Raw genomic sequence first — 23,982 nt, 5'->3', positions numbered from 1 at the left:
GCTCTGTGTGTGTGCATTTCGGATGGGTTAAATGCAGAGCACAAATTCTGAGTATGGGTCACCATACTTGGTAGTGCATGCATGAATTCCACAAGAGAAGTGGCGCGAGAGTGAGAGAACGACGTAAAAAAAGACAGAAGAGAATATTAGCGCGAGAGAGAAACAGAGAGGGGTGCGCAGTACTGCAGCAGTATCCTATCCCTCTCAATGAAGCCTTCTCAGGTCTGTCTGCCTGACTAACTAGTGCTGCAGCGGAGGAGAGAGAGAGAGATAGAGAGAGAGAGACGCACACACTCACTTCAGTGCTGCAGGACTGGATGAGAGGAACTGAGATATAACCACTCCAGCACCATCCATCATCAGAGCTACAGAGCCATCTCAGCCCGTCACGGCGCTCGCCAGCTGTTAACAGCACTATGGCACAAGCCGCCAAACATCTGCGCAAGAATAAGGATTTAGAGGCGCTCGCCGAACAGGAGCGGAAGGAGAAAGAGGAAGAGAAGGCGAAGAAAAGAAGCCGCTCGCGGGATAAAAAGCGCAAGGTAGGGAAGAGAGATAAGTTGACAGCGGATGAAGGGAGGGGGGCAGCACTGAGATATATTAATGATGGGATAGCAACAGAACACGCAGGGCCAGGCATCCGCTGCTGTTTACACGTGCATGTACAGGTGAGGTGCTCCCCTCGTGAGGGTCCGCTGGCACAAAACGGCCCAACACGAGAGTCTGTTGGAATTATCCCAGCAATGGTGTTCATGTTTTATATCATTATAGTTAAATATTTTCATATAAAAATTATGTTAAATTAAAATAAATTGAGAAGAAATCATTGAAACTGCATTTATTTTATACACACTGATGGGCATGAAAAAAAAAGAGAAGATGCAGACAGGGCCGTAGCTGGGGTTTGTGGGGCCACGGTACAGGTTGTATTGGTGGGCCCTGTTTGAAATTGTTTAATTTGTATGTTCAATCTATTTATTTATTTGTGGTATTTACACAATTTAAGTTTTTTCAAGCTTGTAGGTGTTCAGGTACAGAAACCGAATAATCAAATAAATAGCACTGCATAGTCTTAACTGTAAAAATTAAATATACAGTCAAAACCAAATTTATTCAGACACCTTCAACATGTCTCACATTATCACAATTTATTCGCTATAGTTTAGAAAATGGTAATAAAATATGACAAGAACTCTTTGTCAGAACAAATTCATCTTGAAAATGTTAGATAACTTTGATAGAAAGATATGTTTTACATTCAACCAAAAATTCAGACAGCTGTTAGTATGACAATATTTACACAGCTATCAATACTTTATTGACCAATTACCAAGCAATGCTTAATTTTGTTCAGTTTGTAGTGTAAAAAGGTCACATTACCAATTAAAGAAAAAACACTTAAGGACACGGTCAGGTCAGAGTCTCCGAATAATTTTACTGGTAGTCCACTTTATAAATAAATTATAATATGTCACAGTTTACTTTATTTTGCTATACTCACTTACATAAATGAACTATAGTGTCCTGCACCCACTAGTAAAAAATAAAATAAAATTATATCTGGTGTATGAATAATTTTTGGTTTGACTGTGGATTAATTCTTGTTAAAACTACAAAGTAATTCAGTCAAGAGCAGTGAGCGTTTTTCTTTCTTTTATTTTCTTGGATTAACATTACAGCAGCTAGTAAATTATGCACAGGCAATGCATCCATTATAATGATACACATCCGATTCCTTTCTCCACTGTTTACTTTCACTTAAGACATAACCAACAGTTTTTTTGAGGATACTCTCCAAGATGGGTATTTTGACATAATTTAGTATGTATTTGTCGGTACAAGAGCAAGAAGAGACAAATTCAGTGTTCAAGTGCTTTGAGACACTTCTCTCTGCGTGCGCCCTGTGCACACAGAACACGCGTGGGTGCTGAATTGGGCTCTTTCACATCTTTTTCTGTTTGCATGTTTGAACTGCAATTTGTATTTGTGCATTCAGCTGCAGGAGGATGCGAAGGAGAGCTCAGTTCGGTGTTGCTGTCCGTGAGACGCGGCCTTTCTGCGTGCGCATTGAAAACAGCGCACGAGTACTCAGTTGAGTTTTTCCGCATCTTTGTGTTTGAATGCTTTAAACTCTTTTAAATGTTTAAATTGGCAAGGCTTAAAAACACGTTCAAATGATAAGCTTTCGTCATGATGCACAGCTGTGGGCCATCACCTGTCCTGAGCATCTTTTTAGGCTGGTCTCAGCCAGTCGGTTGAGAATGCCGGGGGCCCCCCACATCTGTGGGCCCTTATAATCGTCACCACCTTACACCCCAGTGATGGCCCTAGATGCAGATCTGTAATGCACCTAAAATTCAAACAAAGCGACCTTGCTGAGTTAAAGGGATAATTCTTACAAAACAAGACTTGTTATAATCACCTGTTTACAAAATATATTTTGTCTTATATTTACTTTAAAATTATTATATTTTATGCATAGAAAAATACAAAAAACAATTAATTCAGTTCAATTAGAATCGTTTAAACAAATTGTATATTATATAATTCAAATTATATTCAATCCATAAAACTATAATGTGTCAAAAAATGTGTAATAATGTATCGCTAAGAACAGTTTTGAGTTGTACAAATAGTATAATAGTGCATATATCCACATGCATACAAGCAGTTTGTTTCACAAAAAAAGGTCTTCTGTAAGAATTTTAAATGTATACAAAATGTTTTTGCATCAAAACTATGGAATTCTTTATAGTTTATATTTATTTAAAAATAGCATATGATATCAAGTTAAATTAATTTAAGTTAAATTAAGCGCTAAATGAAATAGATGTAAATATGATTGTATTAAATGTAATGCACTAAATAAAATGCGCCACATATTAAAAGTAATGCACATACAGCATTGGTAGCCTTGTTCACTCACACAGAAGAGCAAGAAACCATTCTATTTGAACAAATTACATGTGTATAGAAACAAAGGACTAAAAGTTTTCTCTCTTAAAATCAAACAGTGCTTCACTAGAAGCATTTTACACTGGTGTGGTACAGCAAAAGGTGTTTATGTCAGTAGAGTTTGTTTCATTTTGCTTATCTGCATGGAGATGCGCTGCTGTTTAGCTCTGACACTTTTCTAAACCATTTTCACTGCAGAGTTTCATATTACAGCAGCTTGCTGATCAGGGTGCTTGTGTGCCCGGATCTGCGGTGGGATATCAGTAACCCCTCTTTCTCCTTTGATTTCTCCATGTGTTTAATGTAGAAATCACTTGTATTGATTATTAGTTTCATTTTGAGTTGTATGCTAAAAATAAAAAAAATGTATATAAGAATTTTAAGGAAAATATCTACAGGCTAAGTGATTTGTTACTGATGAAAAAAAAATATTGCTCATATTTTAATACATAATCTCTTAATAACAAGTAGTTAACATGCTGACAAATTGTTTTCATGATTTTCAGCCATATACATTTAGCCAATCTGTACTTTATGGGATAGAATGCAAAGTGTGTAGAGCGTTCTGCCACACACATATTTCTTTTCCTTGCATCATTTTAATATTTATGGTTAGATGTATCTCATTCCAGCTCAGAGCCTTGAAGGATGCCTTAAAAGTCATTTTGAATAGCAGCAATAAGATTCAAGGTCTTCCAAAGGGTGTTAGTGGGCTGTCTTCATCAAAACGAAGTCTCATCAAGGACTGTATTGCAGTGTTTGCACAGTTTTGAGGATACCTTGTGTTACTTATACATAACTTCCCACCAAATTCTTCTTAAACAAGGCTATTGAAATACTCTGTACTATTCTTTCTCATACTCTGGCACACAGAAACACACACACACACACACACACACACACACACATGCACACATACACACACACTTAAAGTTCACACATCTTTCCTCCCTAGTGGATTGTGTTTCATTAATTGCACTTGTATACAGTCTCACACTCCCACTCTAGACAAAGCCACAACTCTTTCTTAACATTGTGATTGACTTGAGGATCTATGTATTTAAAGCAGCTTGTGCACTGATGCAATATCTACAATGATACTGTAACTGGGAGAAATGGCTTCAAAGGGGCTTTTAAACGTCAATTTTCACAATTTTCTTTGAATCTGAGAATAGTTGAGTCAAACCCCACAGTTAGGTGAGATCATAGTCTTCAAACCAAGTTCCACTCATAATAAATACTACTGTTCTTTGCAGTTCAATGCAGTTTGTTATAATATTGTGTTTTTAAAAAACCTATACAATATTGCAATGATACATTCACTCCCTCACACAAAAACACATTATGCATTGTATTCGGTTATATTCAAAGCTTGTCTTGTATTTGATCTTATTTTTGTGATTTTCTTTCCATGCTACTTAAGCATGATTTATTTGCTAAGTGATGGAGAATTATTGCTTTGTGCTTCCCTTGGGCAAGACATTTTCACCATCTATTTGTCTTGTCTATCACTGTATACACTGTTCCTCTATAATCTTCCACTAACAGTGGTGCATATTTTATTGCAACGTAATTCACACCAAAAAGAATCAAACATAAAGCAATACTGTGAAATGCACTAATGCAAACATTTATGTTTTTAATATGCTTTTTATTTAGATTTTTTTGTGGTTTAGGATGATAAGCATCCAAGTTTTGAAATCAAAATATTGTCAGTGTTATTTATTATAAATTCTTTCGATTGTATTTGTTGAGACAATTTCTTTATGAACCAGTATGGATGAGTCCAGCTAGCCAGCTTGTTTCTCACAGTACTGTTGATAACATTTCATTTTTGACAGTTGCAAGGAAACAATTAGCTTTATACTTTAGGTTTGTAAATGATGTATGAAGTCAGATGTTGCAATAGGCTGTGCATTGGAGTGCTTTGCTGTATATGCAGTGTTTCTCAGGTCTTTGCAGGCTGCTGTTTTCAATGTTACAAACATATAACATCCTTTCAGCTTAGAGTGAACATTGCACAAAATTTTAATCAAGTTTCTATTTTCCAAAAAAAAAATATAGCTTTGTGGTTTGTATTTACAACAGATTTGCCACAAATAAAGTGTAAGTTTCCTTAAGTAATATTTTTGCAAGGGCAGCTCTTTGAAATTGAAGTCAGTTGTTTTTGGGACAGATCCAGCTTGAATAAATACACTGTTGTTTTCATTACCATCTGGTCACATTCTTGCATAGAGTGGTTGCTGCTTGCTGACACACAAAGTGTTAAATTTTATGACACAAGTGACACCAAAATGAATGACTTTCAAGAGGTTTCTCAAAACTTTACAGAACGTCATACTGTTATGTTTATAATGACTTAATGCTTTAAGAGAGAAAATGTTAGGGCTGTATATGGCGATGTACAAGAATGAAATAAATTATCCTCCAGATTTAGATTTAACTATATTGTGTTCATTATTTTGTGGAACAGATATATCTCTACAATGTCTTGGGAACACACCTGAGCTTTTCAATGTAATTAAAATATAATTAAAACTCTTCCAAACAATCTCAAACTCACACCATTAGTTGAGCAGACAAATTGAACAGCACAATTAAACAGAGGAATGCTTTGAAAGTGCCACAGAGTTACAGTGCTCGGATTGTTCAAGAATCAATATACAGAAAAAAAAAGTGTAAAAGCTTTGCGAGTGGTACCTTTGTACCATAATTTCCCATAAAGGATGCATTTTGGTAATTTAAGTGTACATTTTATTGCCTGCATTGTACATATTACTATCCAAATGGGACATATTAGTATCTTTAGTAAGGTTACCGCCACAGTGACAGCTTTTGTACCTTTTTTCTGTGTATCAATGTCATACTTACAGTTGTCTCTGCGCATTAAAAATTGCAACTCAAGTCAAAGTCTAGTCCCTAGTGTTTTCATATTTTCCAGGCAAGTCACGTTTTACATCTTAAGAGATTTGTGACCTTTTGAATGTTTGAATGATTATTTACATTGCAGTCTTCCTCACCTCAGTCTTCTCTGCGTTTATAGACAATTCCAGAGGACATCGGTGCTGAGCGAAGCATCACAATAATCAATTCTGAAGCAGATAATGCTTACTGAAGCTGATGGACTTGTCAATAATATGTAGCTTAAATACTACATCATCTGCTGATTATTATATCTGGATAGATGGATGGATAGACAAGCAAACTGAATAATAGCATACAGTGCTGTAAAATACTTTATTTGGACAGTATTGATGGGTGATGGTGATATGATTTAAAAAATAACAATGACAAAAGAAAACAAAATACACTGCATTTAGAAGCCGGTATTGCCCTCTTTGGCAGAAATAACTTACTGTAGGCATTTCTTATCATTATCTATCAAGTTGCAAACTTTATGTAGTAATCTCTATGTACTACATTTGTCATGTTGACATTGTCATTGCTTCACTGCCCTCACTGACCTCATGGGATAGTAAAGTGTCCATCAGATGCACACTTCAGAGTTTTAACAGAAGCACTAGGTCATCTTTATGCCTTTCACCTACTGTTTTATCAGTACTACAAATTTGGACAGTGTTTTTTACATACTACATACTAGGAATGAATCATGGTTCCAACGTGACTCTAATGGCCCATTCACCTAGAATGATAACTATGAAGATAACTGTAACGATAACTACAGTATATAAGCATGCACATTAATGCATTATAACATTCTGTTTATTATAATCAATCTGCAGTTTTATCATTTTCCACTTTACATGCTGGAGCTCTTCTAAGCAAGATGGATTCTGATTGGTCAACAATGTTTTCATTAACTGGAAAAAATCATTGTAAAAATTAGGGGTGTTCTGTTCTGAGCTGCACGCGCTGAAGATGACCAGTAGAGTGAGCATTTGATAGCAAGTTTTAATCAATGGATTCAACTAATAATTTCATATAGAATACGCTTCGTTATTTAAACAACATAACGTTAATATTAAAAGTTATAGGCTATCTGCAAAAAGGGTCCGAATGCACATGAACACATCTGCAGGGCTCTGAATGAACTCCAACAATGAAACAATGTGCAGAAACACGGCAGCTAAACTAAAAATTCACAGCGTTTTAGTATAATGGTCTTCTCATTATAATATTGTGTATATAACAGTCCCAGTCATAGTTAATAATATTCTACATTGTAGTTTGACCTGCTCGCACTGTGCGCTGAAGAGATATCACCGTAGTACTACAATGAAGCGTTTGACTCAAAACCAAATGCATCTTATATCAGGTAAATAATATATCCAGGATATATATACACCAGCTGAAATGTTTTGAAATCCCTTGTACCCTACTTGTTCGAAAAAATCCAGTCTCTGCCTGTGTCAGTTTGAGTCTTGGTAAAGTCTTAAATCCCTGCCTCCAAGATGCTCTTCTGTCGGTCACGGATTATGGAAAGTGAAACATAAATCTATAGGGGTGGTTGGATTTGTTCACGCACTTTAAAGCACATGCACATTGTAGCCTTTGTAGCCTTTTATTGTCATTGCATATAACAACGAAATTTAAATTGCACTTCCCATGGTGGTAACACATAATATAACAAAACTACTGTACATTAATACATAAATACATTATAAGAGAGAACAAACAACATAATAAAATAGCTAAAATATGGTCATTAAAAAAAAAAAAAAAATGCAGAGCAGTCTAAATGCTCATGAGTTCAGGTATTTTATAGCATTTGGATAAAAACTATTCAAAAGTCTTGAGGTGCGACCCCGGAAAGATCTGTAGCGCCTTCCAGATGGCAACAAAATGAAGAGGCCGTGACCTGGATGGGAACAGTCCTGAATTATATTTTTTGCCCCCTGTATGCATCTGGTGTAATATATGTCCATGAGTGAGGGGAGTTGTGTGTGAATTATATTTTGTGCTGATTTCCTTACTCTGTCCAGCGCTTTTTTGTCAGCAGCGGTGCAGCTACTAAACCACACCAGAATATCGTGTGAGATTATACTTTGGACAGAACAGTTGTAAAAGGATAAAAGCAATTTCTGGGAGAGGTTAATTTTGTTGAGTGACCTGAGAAAGTACAGTCGCTGCTGAGCCTTCTTCACAAGGGCTTTAGTGTTGGTTGCCCAGGTGATGTCCTGTGAAATGTATGTCCCAAGGAATTTGAAGTCCTTAACCCTCTCCACAATTTCTCCATTAATGTAGATGGGGGCAAGGTCAATCTTTTTCCTGCGGAAGTCTACCACCACCTCTTTGGTCTTAGAGGCGTTGAGAGACAGGTTGTTGGTGGAGCACCAGGCGGAGAGTTTTTGGATTTCATCCCTGTAGGCGGACTCATCATTATTGTGAATAAGTCCAACTACAGTGGTGTCATCTGCAAACTTGATAATAGTATTACTTTCATGAACTGGGGTGCAGTCGTGAGTGTATAAAATGTAGAGTAAGGGGCTCAACACACAACCCTGGGGTGCCCCAGTGCTGAGTGTGAGAACAGATGAAAGTTGCGAGCCCAGACGAACTGACTGGGGACGATCTGTAAGGAAGTCATGGATCCATCTGCAGATGTTTGAGCTGATGCCCAGTCCATGTAGCTTGGACACCAGTCTACCAGGAATGATGCAATTAAACGCAGAACTAAAATCCACAAACAACAGTCTTGCATAGGTGCCAGGATGTTCAAGGTGGGTCAGCACACAGTGCAGGGCTGTGTTGATGGCATCAGCGGTTGACCTGTTTGCTTTATAGGCAAACTGGTGCTGATCCAGTGTGGAGGGGAGGGAAGCTTTTATGTGTTTTAGCAACAGTCTTTCAAAGCACTTCATAACAGTGGAAGTGAGGGCCACTGGTCTATAGTCATTGAAGCTATTCACTGCTGATTTTCTCGGGATCGGCACAATGATAGCAGATTTAAGGCACTTGGGAATGGAACAGGTAGACAGAGAGAGGTTAAAGATGGAAGTGAATACCCCAGCCAGCTGATCTGCGCAATCCCTCAACACTCTCCCAGGGATCCCGTCGGGCCCGGCAGCCTTCCTGGAGTTCACGCCAAGAAATGACCTCCTGACCTCCTCTTCTCTCAAGGAGAATGTCGAGGCATCTTCTCTGGGCAAGAGTATTATTGATCCGGCCGATGTTGACTCAGTCCCATTCGCCTCAAAGCGCACAAAGAAATGATTGAGCTCCTCGGCCAGATTGCTGCTGGTACTTGGGCTTGGGTCTTTTGAACCCTTAAAGTTCGTGAGGTGTTGTATTCCCTGCCAAACGCGCCGGGGATCCCCTTCATCAAAGTGCTCCTCTATCTTCCTCCTGTAGGCCACTTTTGCTTCCTTGATGCCTGTCTTTAATTTGGATCTGGCGGTGCTGTATAATTCCGTATCTCCAGACTTAAAGGCTTTATCACGTTTTTTCAGCAGCAGCTTGACCTCCCTGTTCAGCCATGGTTTATTATTTTGATAACATTTGATCTGTCTTTCAACAGTGACATTATCAATGCAGGTCTTAATGTAGTGCAAAACAGTGCAGGTGTAATCTTCAAGACTCTGCTGTGAGAAAAGTGCCCAGTCCGTGCGCTCAAAACAGTTCTGCATTTGTGGAATAGCACTAGCAGGCCACAGTTTTGTTAGTTTCACAGTGTGCACGGATCTCTTAAACACAGGTCTATATGCTGGTGTGAGAAAAAGGGTCAGATGATCAGACTGCCCTAAATGGGGGTGAGCTGAGACCTTGTATGCCCCTCTGATATTACTATAAACATGATCCAGAGTATTATCACCTCTGGTTGGACATGTTACATACTGATGAAATTTGGGAAGTACAGTACACAGGTTAGCATGATTAAAATCCCCTGCCACAATAAAGATTCCATCCGGGTGGGTGGATTGCAGTCTATTCATACTAGTTTGCAAGATGTCCATAGCTACATTAGCATTAGCGCTAGGTGGAATATAAACAGCCATGATAAAAACAAAAGTGAACTCACGCGGCAAGTAGAAGGGCCGGCATCTCAGTGTGACAAACTCCACATCTGGTGAGCAGTGTCTTTCAGTCACTGTAGCATCTGTGCTCCAGCTGTTGTTAGAGTAGATGCAGAGCCCCCCTCCTTTGCTCTTTCTGGAGTTGCCGGTTCTGTCGGCCCGGTGCGCTGTATGACCCGCTAGTATAATAGCTTCATCCGGAATCCCAGAGTGCAGCCACGTCTCTGTGATTACTACCAGCGAGCAGTCTTTAGCGTAACTATTTGGCTCGATGATCATCGCCAGCTCATCCATTTTGTTGCATAGCGATCTGGCGTTGGACACAAAAAGGCTGGGCAGCGTGGGCCTGTGTGGTGCCCTCCTTAGCCAGACTCTAATCCCGGCTCTGCGGCCTCGCTTCTGTCGTCGATCTCTGCGCCGCCTCCTGCGTCTATCTCCTGGGATAATAATCCACTTGCTCCCAGCTGGTCGCGCAATCTCCGGTGGTAAATATTCAAAGTTATAAGTTTTGCTTAGAACTAATTCACCATACAGTGTCCCAATCTTTAAAAGTTCCTGCCGATTAAATGTCCGGGTGTTTGTAGACACGGACGTAAACAAAACAAACAAACACAACAACATAGGGAAGAGCAAAGCCGCTGCAGTTTCCTGCGCCGCCATCTTGACCATCAAAGATCATATAAAATAAATATTTAAAATTGTCATTTTAAATTGTTTATTAAAATATTTATTTGAAGCTTCTTTTCAGATTCTTACAGCTTTATCATAATAGGCTGTATATTAACTTATTGGGAGAAAGCCGGTAGTTCTATGTGAAATCAGACATTTGAGCTCACCCATATAGTCAAAATGGCATAATCAATAACACCCTGCGAATATTCGACTGTTAGATTGGTAGTCGAATCAGGCTCCTCAAATCAAAGCATCGATTCGTCAACTATTCAGGGTCACTCCTAGTAAACATTATTCCAACAGTATCGGTCCGCTGTGCTTTTATTGTTATAGTTGTGGTCTGGACTCTGCTATTCTTTAAATATAGAATGATTTTTAAAGCTAGAACTCTCTGCAAGAACACTGCACTTGCAGCAAAATGGATAATAAATGGAGAAAAGAGGTGGTCCAGGCCCTGTGTCTTGAGGAACCCCAGTAGCAAGAATCTGTGACTTCGAAACCTTACCCCTCTGTGAAGGCCACAGCCATGGCCTCACAACCAGTTTAAGAGCGGTAACCTCATGTACTTAGTTTGTGCCGTTTTTCTTTAGGATTAGTTTGTATGCATTTTTCATTCACATTTGTTGCAAACATTTATTTAGTTACAAATAACTCACAGGACACAAAGGTCATTTCACATACATTGTATTTTATTTAGTTGACCATACAGAAGTATAGTTTTGGGAGCGCTCACCATTAGTTACTTTTGTCATTTTGTTTGTGTAATTATTTGTTTCTGAGCTTACCAGTGTTGGATTCCACACCCGGGAGAGATCCAGGAAGTTGGCTGGCTTAAAGGGGTGGCGGTTGGAGCAGGAGCAGTTTTATAGGGGAGGTGGCCTAATTGGACACTACCATTGTTTATGTCCTGGGGGGATAGCTCATTCTCTGCTTAGATATTCTGGGGTTTGGATTTATATTATATTGAGTACTTTTGTTGAATTAAGATTAATTAAATGTTTATTACTTTTGGAATAAGTTTTATGTAGATTTTGCTGTTATTTGTAGCTTGTGTAGTAGTGTTGTTGTTGTTAGTCTTCCCCTGTGTGTTAAAATTGGTCTGATCAGCCAATATATAAGTCCCCATTGTTTCTTTGTAAGAGTTAGTTGTATTTTTTGTTTAGAGCTTTAGTTACTGTTTGTTTATTTGACTTTTGTTTTTGGGCCCAAACCTTTATTTTCACTTTGTTGTCATGATTTTTGGGAAATAAAAATCCATTTTTTAATTTCCCTTGCGACTCCTCTTGCTTAACTGCTTGGTCCCTGACACCCTCCAAGACACCCTGAAGAACCTACCAGGAAGGTAAGACTTGAACCACTGGAGTGTGGTTCCTGAGATGCCCATCCTTATGAGGGTGGCCAGGAGGATCTGGTGGTTAACTGTGTCAAAAGCAGCAGACACATCCTGCAAGATGAATACTGATGATTTGGAAGCTGCTCTTGCCAGTCTCTGATGAAATGCACATGACAATCAAATGAGATTTATCGTGCATCCCTTGTTTGTTGATCACAAAGTACAAAGTAGATGAGAAAAACTAGGATGCCAGGTGTATTCAAAGCGCCGCCATTACTGTCTAGAGTGCGTAGAGTGGTGCTCTGTGATTGGTTGAGCAGATATATTGCATTCTGCAAAAAAGGGAGACTGTCGTTTGTCGAGGTTTGGAAAAAAAGGGAGAAAACATAACCTAATGGGCCCTATAATACACCCGGCGCAATGCGATGCAAGGTGCGGCGCAAGTGTGTCTTTAACTTTGTGCACGAGCAGATCGGTTTCTTCACTTGAGAAGCGCATCTCGCTCCTAAAGGGAATGGGAGATTCCCATAACTCTGATTGGTTTCTTGAACGTTACGCCCAATACTTATTAAGAGAATAGGGACAACCCATTCCAAAAATGTGCACGGACTGTTTTTCTGTCGTTAAAATAGCAAAAGTGGATTTGGACACGCCCCGAGTGCACCTGCGCCGTGCGTTTTACACTTTGCGTTTAGATCGTTAAAATAGGGCCCAATAACTCTGTGAATATAGCATTTTGCGTAAAATTTACTTTTCAATACCTACCAGATACAATATTGATTTTGATGGAAACTCAACTCTTCATATACTTCCCTGATTCCACGTTATTAAATTCAGCTGGCCACGGCTTACTACTTATTAAAACGAAACCGCAAAGCCACCCTATATGCATGACAACAAACGCTACTTCAGCACGTTTACCACGGTATACACGGTAAACAAAACAATGTGTCTTAGCAACGACAACGGCACTAAAATGTAATGAAAAGATACAAAACACTTACAGACTGCTGACCTCTTCTGCTGCTCGACTGCTTCTAATATAGTTTAGAGATTTAACATTAGTTTCCTTTTACTTTCATGATCTGAGGTTAATCATTCATTTTCAGTATAGCTACAAAGATCACACAAAATGATATTCAAACTCACATTAGACAACAGACACATTCTACATTAAAGGGGTCTTCAGATGCAACCTGCACTTTTACTCAGATCTTACTACATTACACAGACAGGCCCCTCCAGTGACATGCAATCCAACAGCTTGCTGTAGACAGAACTGTTTTTGACAAGGTAAAAACATTGTTGTTTTACACTACCATTGAGAAATTTTAACCAAACTATGTTACAGACTTTTTATTAAGACCCTAAAGTATCATATCAACTTTTTTGTCAAAATTGGCATCCAATGACCCCTTTAAATAAAGCACATAATCAGTACCTGAGATTATCATTGTCATTGTCTGGTTTTCTTTTTTTTTTTTAAACTTCTATGTCCGTTACATTGTTAGTTAAATTGGTCTAATTTGAATCTGAAAAGACTGATCAGACTTATTCTTAAGAAATAGTCTTAACATAGTGGCTATGTTTATGCAACACTCAATATGTGATGTTCTAAACCATTCCTGTGTTGATTTGTTTGCAAGTTTTGGGTCATTTTCATGTTGAAAAGCCCACTTAAAAATGCTGTATATAATTTTTTGACCGTACTAAAGCATAAAAGTACTAAAATATTTTTGCAGATATTGAGGAAACAAGCTAAGTTCACTTATTTGTTTCTCCAGAAAACAGCACAGTAACTGTGCTTTGAAATGTGTGTTCCTTGTCAGAATGTCTGTTTTTGTTTTGGAAAAAAATGCAGATAAATCTCATCAACCTAAAGTGCAAGGCTTGTCACCTTCTGTTTTGTTCATGTTGCATGTCCTCAGTCTGGCAACCTGTGTGAGAATTGAGGAGGAGAGGGCAGAAGAAACAACTTTCTCCAGTATTTTGAATTTGTATTGAAGTACCCATTTCAACCCGATAGTTGTCAATATTAAATATTGCATTTTTAGGTTAATTTTCAACTTTTATACAGATGGCCCCTTTATACATCTTTAGTATAATGTGGAATTCATAGCTGACATTATGGTGGAAAGTCTGTCAGGCCCTAAAGCTGAGAAATATCCCCAAATCACAATACTTCCACCACAGTTAGGTTGAGGATCTTTCCATAAAACATACAGTTTGAAAGTGTGGCCAAGCAGCTTCACTTTTAAATCATCTGTCCTATACAAACTGTCTTAGAAGACGATATCCATTTTAGTCCAGAAGTTTCTGAGAGCACAAGTGTCTTACTTGCTGAGCTCCAATGTAGACCAGATTTGAGCAATCTTTTTCTAATAGAGCTGCTTGAAAATCCCTTGGGACTTCCATAGATAGATAGATAGATAGATAGATAGATACAACCCGAATTCCGGAAAAGTTGGGACGTTTTTTACATTTTAATAAAATGAAAACTAAAAGACTTTCAAATCACATGAGCCAATATTTTATTCACAATAGAACATAGATAACATAGCAAATGTTTAAACTGAGAAAGTTTACAATTTTATGCACAAAATGAGCTCATTTCAATTTTGATTTCTGCTACAGGTCTCAAAATAGTTGGGACGGGGCATGTTTACCATGGTGTAGCATCTCCTTTTCTTTTCAAAACAGTTTGAAGACGTCTGGGCATTGAGGCTATGAGTTGCTGGAGTTTTGCTGTTGGAATTTGGTCCCATTCTTGCCTTATATAGATTTCCAGCTGCTGAAGAGTTCGTGGTCGTCTTTGACGTATTTTTCGTTTAATGATGCGCCAAATGTTCTCTATAGGTGAAAGATCTGGACTGCAGGCAGGCCAGGTTAGCACCCGGACTCTTCTATGACGAAGCCATGCTGTTGTTATAGCTGCAGTATGTGGTTTTGCATTGTCCTGCTGAAATAAACAAGGCCTTCCCTGAAATAGACGTTGTTTGGAGGGAAGCATATGTTGCTCTAAAACCTTTATATACCTTTCAGCATTCACAGAGCCTTCCAAAACATGCAAGCTGCCCATACCGTATGCACTTATGCACCCCCATACCATCAGAGATGCTGGCTTTTGAACTGAACGCTGATAACATGCTGGAAGGTCTCCCTCCTCTTTAGCCCGGAGGACACGGCGTCCGTGATTTCCAACAAGAATGTCAAATTTGGACTCGTCTGACCATAAAACACTATTCCACTTTGAAATAGTCCATTTTAAATGAGCCTTGGCCCACAGGACACGACGGCGCTTCTGGACCATGTTCACATATGGCTTCCTTTTTGCATGATAGAGCTTTAGTTGGCATCTGCTGATGGCACGGCGGATTGTGTTTACCGACAGTGGTTTCTGAAAGTATTCCTGGGCCCATTTAGTAATGTCATTGACACAATCATGCCGATGAGTGATGCAGTGTCGTCTGAGAGCCCGAAGACCACGGGCATCCAATAAAGGTCTCCGGCCTTGTCCCTTACGCACAGAGATTTCTCCAGTTTCTCTGAATCTTTTGATGATATTATGCACTGTAGATGATGAGATTTGCAAAGCCTTTGCAATTTGACGTTGAGGAACATTGTTTTTAAAGTTTTCCACAATTTTTCACAGTCTTTCACAGATTGGAGAGCCTCTGCCCATCTTTACTTCTGAGAGACTGTGCTTCTCTAAGACAAAGCTTTTATAGCTAATCATGTTACAGACCTGATATCAATTAACTTAATTAATCACTAGATGTTCGCCCAGCTGAATCTTTTCAAAACTGCTTGCTTTTTTAGCAATTTGTTGCCCCCGTGCCAACTTTTTTGAGACCTGTAGCAGGCATTAAATTTTAAATGAGCTAATTAAGTGGATAAAAGTGTAAAATTTCTCAGTTAAAACATTTGCTACGTTATCTATGTTCTATTGTGAATAAAATATTGGCTCATGTGATTTTGAAATTCCTTTAGTTTTCATTTTATTAAATTTTAAAAAACGTCCCAACTTTTCCGGAATTCGGGTTGTAGATAGATATTCATATTTTCTTAATGGTGCACACTTCAGTATATATCAGTGTTGATTGCAAGGTTCTGTCACTCTGTTAGTGGTCAAGTGGGATTTGTGCTCAGCCTGCAGACACATGACTCAGCACATTGTGAGCATCACTCACTCATATTTATAGCTGAGAGTAGCTCTCTTTCAAACTCTACCTTTACCAACCTTTCTAATTGAGTGAAGTGTGTGTGTGTTGTACGGATGTGTGTATTTATGAGAAAGGGAAAGCTGACTTTGAATAAATGTATTGGAATGGAAATGGAAGAGATTGTGTTCATGCACTCAGAAAAGAGGTAACAGTACAATAAGCTTTTAAGTCATACTTCAGTTTAAGGTCTTATTCTCACTACTAACACAAACTCCTAATTTGCTGCTTAAGTTAAGTAGTTGTTAAAGGAGCATTTCACCCGTGGGAACATTGATCTTCATTGAAAGTGGGTCATATATGTAGTCGAAATCTATTAAAACTTTCGAATTTGGTGCCTTTTTGACCGAGTTATTACAGAAAGTAACTTTAGGGCTCATTTGTATGGAAAACCACAACTCCCACAATGCAACACATTTGCACAGCTCCACAAGCCACTCCCACTAATCCAGAACACCGCTGTTAGGCAATATTGTCTACAAGACATTGAGGACACAGTTAGCGATGTATGGTATTTACGTGCCACAGTAGTAAACAATGCCACAGTAAGCTTTTTGTGCATTAAAAAAGGTACTGCACAAACAGTTTACAGTTGACGTTACGTAACTTATTAACCGGGAATCATTTCGTGATAATGCTTGAAGAAATTGTATACATTTCACGAAATGAATAATAAATTAAATTGAAACACTTATTTTACAGTTAGACGTCCATTTGTCCCTGCAGGCTTCGGCTGGCGTTTCCAGTTTACCTTCGGAATTCTGAAATATGTCTCCAGGACGCCTCTGTCCATGTCATGTCCATGGCGAAACTAGGATGGTTCACAACGCAAACATCCGTGTCCTTGTCTGCCTCAGACATTTCTTCGAGGAGAAATTGGCATCTTTCAAATTCTTTCAGCAGACGGACTCGAGCTCTGTGTCCGTAGGCGCACAACGAGAGCACAGGCACCACCAGTCCGCAGCAGCTCGAGCACGCCCGGGCTCCTCGGACGCGACAGGCAGGTCTCCGGCCTCGGCTGCAGCCGCCGCCTCCTGTTCCTCCATCAGCCTCAGCTGCTCTGCGTTATATTGCGGCTCGTATAGATAGCCACGAACATTTGTTTCGAGCAACAGACTTTCAAAATCCTCTTCTTCCGTATCATGAGTTGTTCCTCCAGCCATTCTCGTAAATCTGACTCCATAAGCGCTTGTTAGCTTAGCTACATAGCTTCCAAACAAGATGGCGGATTTTCATTTTCGTTTCTGTAAGTTTAGTCCCACCCACTGATCTGTAAGAGGCCTGTAGGGTGAGTGGGTCCCACCCCCTGGAATAATAATAAGCTAGTGTCTGTAGTCTCTACACTTTTCAATGAATTTTGACTTCCTGCTTATGACGCAAAATGACGATTTTTACGTCATAATAAGCAGGAAGTAAAACAATTAAATCCTTATTTCTCCCATCTCAGGGAAAAACAAAGGAAAAATCCATGATCATTATAATATATGACTGGGTTTCTAACAATACAAAGCTAAATGCAAATGGGTGAAGTGATCCTTTAAGTTTAGGTACTGCGTGGAATAAGTGTTCTAAAATATGTTATGCAAAACAAGGCATTAATTTGTGCTTTATAAGTACTAATATATAGCCAATATGCTAGAATCGGTCCCTAAAATAGTGTTTTGATATTTAATTTGTTAACAGCATTAGTTCACTTAAACTAGTAATGAACAATACTTCTGTAGCTTTTATTAATCTTAGTTAATCTCAACATTTCCTACATTTTTCAAATCAAAAGTTGTATCTGTTAACATTAGTTAATACACTGTGAACTAACATGAACATGAACATTGTATTAATCAAAATTAACAAAGGGTAAAACATGCTGTAAAAATATATTAGGCATTGTTAGTTAATGTATTAATTAATGTTGTTTGCATTAACATTTTAATGTCTCATTAGTTAATGGGTAATATTTTTCAGTAAGGTGCCATTTGTTATAAGTTAACTAATATGAACGAACAATGAACAATAGTCAAGTCAAGTCACCTTTATTTATATAGCGCTTTAAACAAAATACATTGCATCAAAGCAACTGAACAACATTCATTAGGAAAACGGTGTGTCAATAATACAAAATGACAGTTAAAGGCAGTTCAGTTACAGTACAGTTAAATCTCTGTTCAGTTTAAATAGTGTCTGTGCAATCATTTGCAATCAAGTCAATGACATCGCTGTAGATGAAGTGACCCCAACTAAGCAAGCCAGATGCGATAGCGGCAAGGAACCGAAACTCCATCGGTGACCGAATGGAGATAAAAACCTTTGGAGAAACCAGGCTCAGTCGGGGGGCCAGTTCTCCTCCGACCAGATGAAACCATCAGTTCAATTCCAGGCTGCAGCAAAGTCAGATTGTGCAGAAGAATCATCCTTTTCCTGTGTAATCCGTTTAAAGTAGTTAATATATTTAACAATGAACTTTATTGTAAAGTATTACCAGTTAATGCATTAATTAAAATTAACTATTCAATTAATTATATTTTATTGTTCTTTGTTTTTTTATTATTATTAATTAATTAGTATTTATTAATATTTGTTAAAGTTAGGTAATAAATATATAACTGTTTATTTTTTCATTTAGATACAAGCTTTTTTTAAATTTATTAGTGGATATTGAAATTAACAATACAATTAATAAATGCTTTAGAATGTTTACTTAAAAAGGCATGAACATAGCAAAATAGACATTAGATCTGAAAAAAATAAAAAAAAATTGTCATCTACTCATTCTTAATATGACTCCAAAGAGTCAGTGTTCCTCAAGTTTTATTAAGCCATGAAATTAAGTTGGCATTGTCATCATCTTGCCTTCTACTCTCTGTGCATTCAGCATACAGTATATTCACAACATGCTAAAACTGTGGTTTGAATACAAAGATTTGCACACTTTTGCATATGGAGGTGGCATATAAGAAGAAAAAGGTTGAGGACTGCAACAAACTTCACTGATGCTTGTGGTTTTTCTTAAATGCAACAAATCTGAATCTAAAAGATTTGTATCGAGAATTCCAGGCAAGACAATATTATCGGTAAAAAACGTCCCTAAGTTACGAATGTAACCCTAGTTCCCCGAAGGAACGAGACGCTGCGTCGAGCGCTTTTGGGGAGCGCCTTTGGCAAGAACAACTCTGAATATTGTGTGCAATCAGTCCAACGGAAGAGCGTGACGTCACAGGCGGGGTGATGTAGCGACCAGGAAGCTATAAAAGCACGTGCCACGCAGCTGGCTTCAGCTTCGAGTAGGGAAGCAAGCGCCGGCAGGGGTGCCGAGAGTATGGCTCTGCGACACAGCGTCTCGTTCCTTCGAGGAACTAGGGTTACATTCGTAACCTAGGGACGTTCCTCTTCAGGAACTCGAGCTGCGTCGAGCGCTTTTGGGGAACGATGTGCCAACGCTGTCAGACTACCAAACCCCTGCCTAGTGTGTATCCGAAGAGCACAGCTAAGGCAAGAGGACAGAAGAGCCAGGAGCGGCTCGCATATCAAGATGGTAAAATCTGGCAAATGTAGAGGGCGTGGACCATCCCGCAGCGTTGCAGATGTCCGAGAGGGACAGACCTGCTAGAAAGGCCTTAGAGGCAGCCATACCCCACGTAGAGTGAGCCTTGGCTCCCAAAGGAAGGGGAAGACCAGAGGACTCATAGGAGACGTTGATAGCCTCGACTATCCAACGGCTAAGGGTCTGCTTAGAGGCAGGGGAACCCTTTTTAGGAGGACCGTAGCAAACAAGCAATTGGTCAGATTTTCTCCACAGGGCAGCTCTGTGGACGTATGCTTCCAGTGCTCGCACTGGACACATACAATTTAGCTTCTCCTGGTCTGGCTCCCGAAAGGGAGGAGGGCAGAAGGCCTGCAGTACGATAGGTTGTGGTGTAACATAGGGAACTTTAGGAACATAACCTGCTCGAGGGTATAAGAATGCTAAGTCGAAGTAGTTAGGGGCCACCGAGAGGGCCTGAAGGTCTCCAACTCTCTTTAGAGACGTAACCAGGCCAGTAACAGGGCAGTCTTAAGGGTCAGATGGCTATCTGAAATATCTTGAATTGGCTCGAATGGAACTTTGCAGAGAGCCTCTAATACCACAACCAAATCCCACGGGGGAATACGGGACCATACTGGAGGTCTCAGCCTCAGTGCACCGCGGAGGAAACGTGTAACTAGGGGGTGCCTACCCACTGACTGACCAGCGAAAGGGACGTGGTAAGCAACTATGGCCGCCATGTACACCTTTAGGGTGGAGTGAGTTAACCCTGCAGAGAGCCTAGCTTGTAGAAACTCCAGAACTGTACCAACCAGGCAGTTAACAGGGTCAAACTGGCGGTCTCTGCACCATGAGGTGAAGAGTTTCCACCTCAGGGTGTACAGTTTCCTCGTAGAGGGAGCTCTGGATTGGAGGAGGGTCTCAACAACCTCAGTGACCTCGGTGAACTAGAGAGAACCAGAGGGGACATTGCGATGTCTCTCGAGTCGCGAAGAGGTCCATCTGAGCTTTGCCAAATATCTGCTATATCTGCTTCACCACCTCGGGGTGAAGCATCCATTCCCCGGGCCTCGGCCCCTGTCTCGACAGCATGTCTGCTCCCACATTCAATCTCCCAGGAATATACACTGCTCTTAACAAGAGGAGTTTGCCCTGGGACCACAGGAGGACCTGGTGTACCAGCTTGTATAAGGGGCGTGAACGCAGACCTCCCTGGTGATTGATATAAGAGAACACCGATGTGTTGTCGGTGCGCACTAACACATGACAGCCTCTCAGGTCTGGGAGGAAATATCTCAATGCTCGATATACTGCTAGCATTTGACAATTGATGTGCCATGACAGATGGCGACCACTCCACAGACCGCGGGCAGGGTGGCCACTCATGACCGCACCCCAACCGGTGAGGGACGCGTCTGTCGCTAGCATTACACTGCGACCAAGAGCTCCCAGCACCGGGCCCTGTTTCAAGAACCAAGGTTTCTTCCATATGTCTAAGGCACGAAGGCATCGCCACGTGACCTTGAAAGTTCGGAATGGATTTCCCCTCGGGGAAAACCCCTTGGTCTTGAGCCACCACTATAGGGGCCTCATGTGCAGGAGGCCAAAAGGTATCACGTTGGACGCAGCTGCCATTAGCCCTAACAGTCTCTGAAACTGCTTGACAGTGAGTGACTGGCCTTCTCTGACTCTCTTGACTGAGGAAAGGATTGACTCGATCCGAGCAGGAGACAAACGTGCCTGCATCGTGGTCGAATCCCATACTACGCCTAGATAGGTGGTTCTCTGAACTGGAGAAAGTACACTCTTCTTGGCGTTCAGTCTCAAACCCAGCTCCCCCATATGGGCGAGAACGACACCTCGATGTCGAACCGCCATCTGCTCTGACTGAGCTAAAATCAACCAATCATCGATATAATTCAGAATGTGGATGCCCTGCATACGGAGGGGTACCAGAGCCGCATCTACACATTTCATGAACGTGCCGGGTGAGAGTGCAAGGCCGAAGGGAAGTACTCTATATTGGTAGGCTTTGCCCCCAAAAGCGAACCTCAGAAACTTCCTGTGTTGTGGAAGGATGGATATGTGGAAGTATGCATCTTTGAGATCTATTGTGACAAACCTGTCCTCGGATCTGATTTGAGCTGCAACCTGTTTGACAGTAATGTCACTGAAGTTCAAAATGCTCACTGAGAGGTTTAATTGACGTAAGTCTAAGCCTCCATCCTTCTTTGGAACTATGAAATACCGGCTGTAAAACCCGGATTTCCTGTCTAGAGGAGGGACCACGTCGATGGCCTCCTTCCTTAATAGGGTATTCACTTCTTGTTCCATCACCAGAGCCTGCTGGGGGCCGACGTTGAACCTCGGCCCCCGAAGGCGTGGCGAGTTTTCCAGCTCCGCTACGCTCGCAGGCGGACATAACTGGGAGTGACACTCGCAGGAGACTGCTGCGCCCTGAAACACTGGCAGGGTTGGCAGACCGGCCTCCAGAGGGCACTGGGGTGAGACGGGCACAGTATAATGAGGTGGACACCGCTCTACCCCAGTGGCGCAGAGGGAGAGATCAGCGGTCCGTCTAAGCTCTGCAATATCGTCGGACTTGATCCCCTCTCCCTTGTCTACATCTCTCAGCAGGTCAGCCTGATATGCTTGGAGGACGGCCATAGTGTGAAGGCACGCCCCCGCCTGACCTGCTGCCACATAGCCCTGTGGGCAAGGCCGGAGCCTTCAGAGACGACGCTGAACCGGGTGACAGATAGCTCTCAAGCGTCTGCTCAACCTGGGGCATCGCTCTGTACCCCCGCTCATCGAGCCCCGCGACATTGCCGTAATACTGAGAGTCGGGGTCGAAGAGACGGGTCGAATAGGGGTGTTTCCATGACCTCGCTATTTCTTCATGGAGGTCGGGAAAAAAGGGAAGGCTCACAATGCGGCCAGTCGGCTCCCTCGAGAGCCGACTCAGCGTGCTTCGACCCCAGGCAAACCACGTATTAATCATGTGTATACCCAGCCGTGATGTAGCGTTGGCAGGGAGGAACACACAATTTATAGCGTGATTTGGTTTCGCCCTTAATATGTCTGGTCTTAGCTTTGCTCTTAGGAATTATGATGCTTTGAGACAGACAACACTAAATAAGACTTACAAGACAGACTTTTGAACATGCACACACAGAGCGCTTGCTGAAAGACGCGAAGAGGCCCCCGGAGGGGTGGCGAGTTTTCCTTGCGTGGCATGTGCTTTTATAGCTTCCTGGTCGCTACGTCACCCCGCCTGTGATGTCATGCTCTTCTGTTGGACTGACTGCACACAATATTCAGAGTTGTTCTTGCCAAAGGCGTTCCCCAAAAGCGCTCGACGCAGCTCGAGTTCCTGAAGAGGAACTACTTTGGTCTGTTTCTCTTACTAAACTATCTTATGAAAGGATTGGTGACAGGTCTTCATATTTAGGTGAACTATACCTTTAAAAAATGCAGTTCCCTTGTTCAAAAGTCAATAAAATATCAGAGTAATGTAATCAAAGCTCAGAATGACAGTTGTCAGGGGAAAACAGTTTCTCTGATTACTTGGATCTGATCTCGGCGTCACATGATTATTGGTTTTTTGTTGCCATGCTTTCCTCTGGAAGGCCTTAATGCACTTCAGAATTGATGAGAAAATATGATTCAGCTTTTATTTTAATTCACTTTTTATTGATATTATTAATACATTATATTTGTTCCAGCCCAGTCTTAACATAACTAACCAAATGCAATATATTGTGTATTTATATTGTATACAGTATATTGTTGATATGATTGGGGAGTGTTTCAGGAAACCTGTTTACAACAGTTATTATTTTTTGTTTATTATTTTTTTGTCTAGTTTGTGACCTCAGTGGTGAAAAATTCCATACCTTATCTTTAAACTGATGACCCAACCGCCCCCCCCCCCTTCCAAAAAAAAATTATTAATTACTCGCCTTATGTCATTTTAAGCCCATAAGGTAATCTTTGATTATTTAAACAAAAATGAAATTATTTTACTTTAATGAAACTTGATTGAAACTTGAAAGATTTCTGTACCTTCATTAAAAAATGTGTATAACAAATCTTTGATGTTCATAAAGGTAAAGGAAAACAGTAAAGTAAAGGAAGCCCATATGAATCCATCGGTTTAATTCAACTCTTCTGAAGGGACACAATCCCTTTATATGATGAACAGATTTGATTTTACGCTTTCATTATAAACATTGATCAATGCAGATGTTGTACACAGAGAACATAAAAAATGGTAAAGCAAACATCATCGATACTTGTTTGACGCAA

The 23,982-nt window shown here is 40.4% G+C and overlaps 1 protein-coding gene across 6 annotated transcripts in view; it reads left to right on the top strand.

The window, feature by feature from the left end:
• Positions 1 to 287: 287 nt before the first annotated feature.
• ank1a (ankyrin 1, erythrocytic a) overlaps positions 288 to 23,982 on the top strand; it is a 189,115-nt gene continuing 165,420 nt past the window's right edge. For 4 of the 6 annotated variants that reach the window (XM_059549701.1, XM_059549702.1, XM_059549698.1 and 1 more), the window contains exon 1: positions 289 to 542. In XM_059549701.1, coding sequence (XP_059405684.1) covers positions 417 to 542 — 126 coding nt within the window. In that variant the 5' untranslated portion in view covers positions 289 to 416. Of the gene's footprint in view, positions 543 to 23,982 lie in introns of all 6 variants that reach the window. The other 2 variants (XM_059549699.1, XM_059549697.1) reach the window with 1 other exon arrangement.

This window comes from Carassius carassius, chromosome 5, assembly GCF_963082965.1.
Source record: "Carassius carassius chromosome 5, fCarCar2.1, whole genome shotgun sequence".
Classification (NCBI taxonomy): domain Eukaryota; kingdom Metazoa; phylum Chordata; class Actinopteri; order Cypriniformes; family Cyprinidae; genus Carassius; species Carassius carassius.
This window is presented reverse-complemented; position numbering and strand designations above follow the sequence as displayed.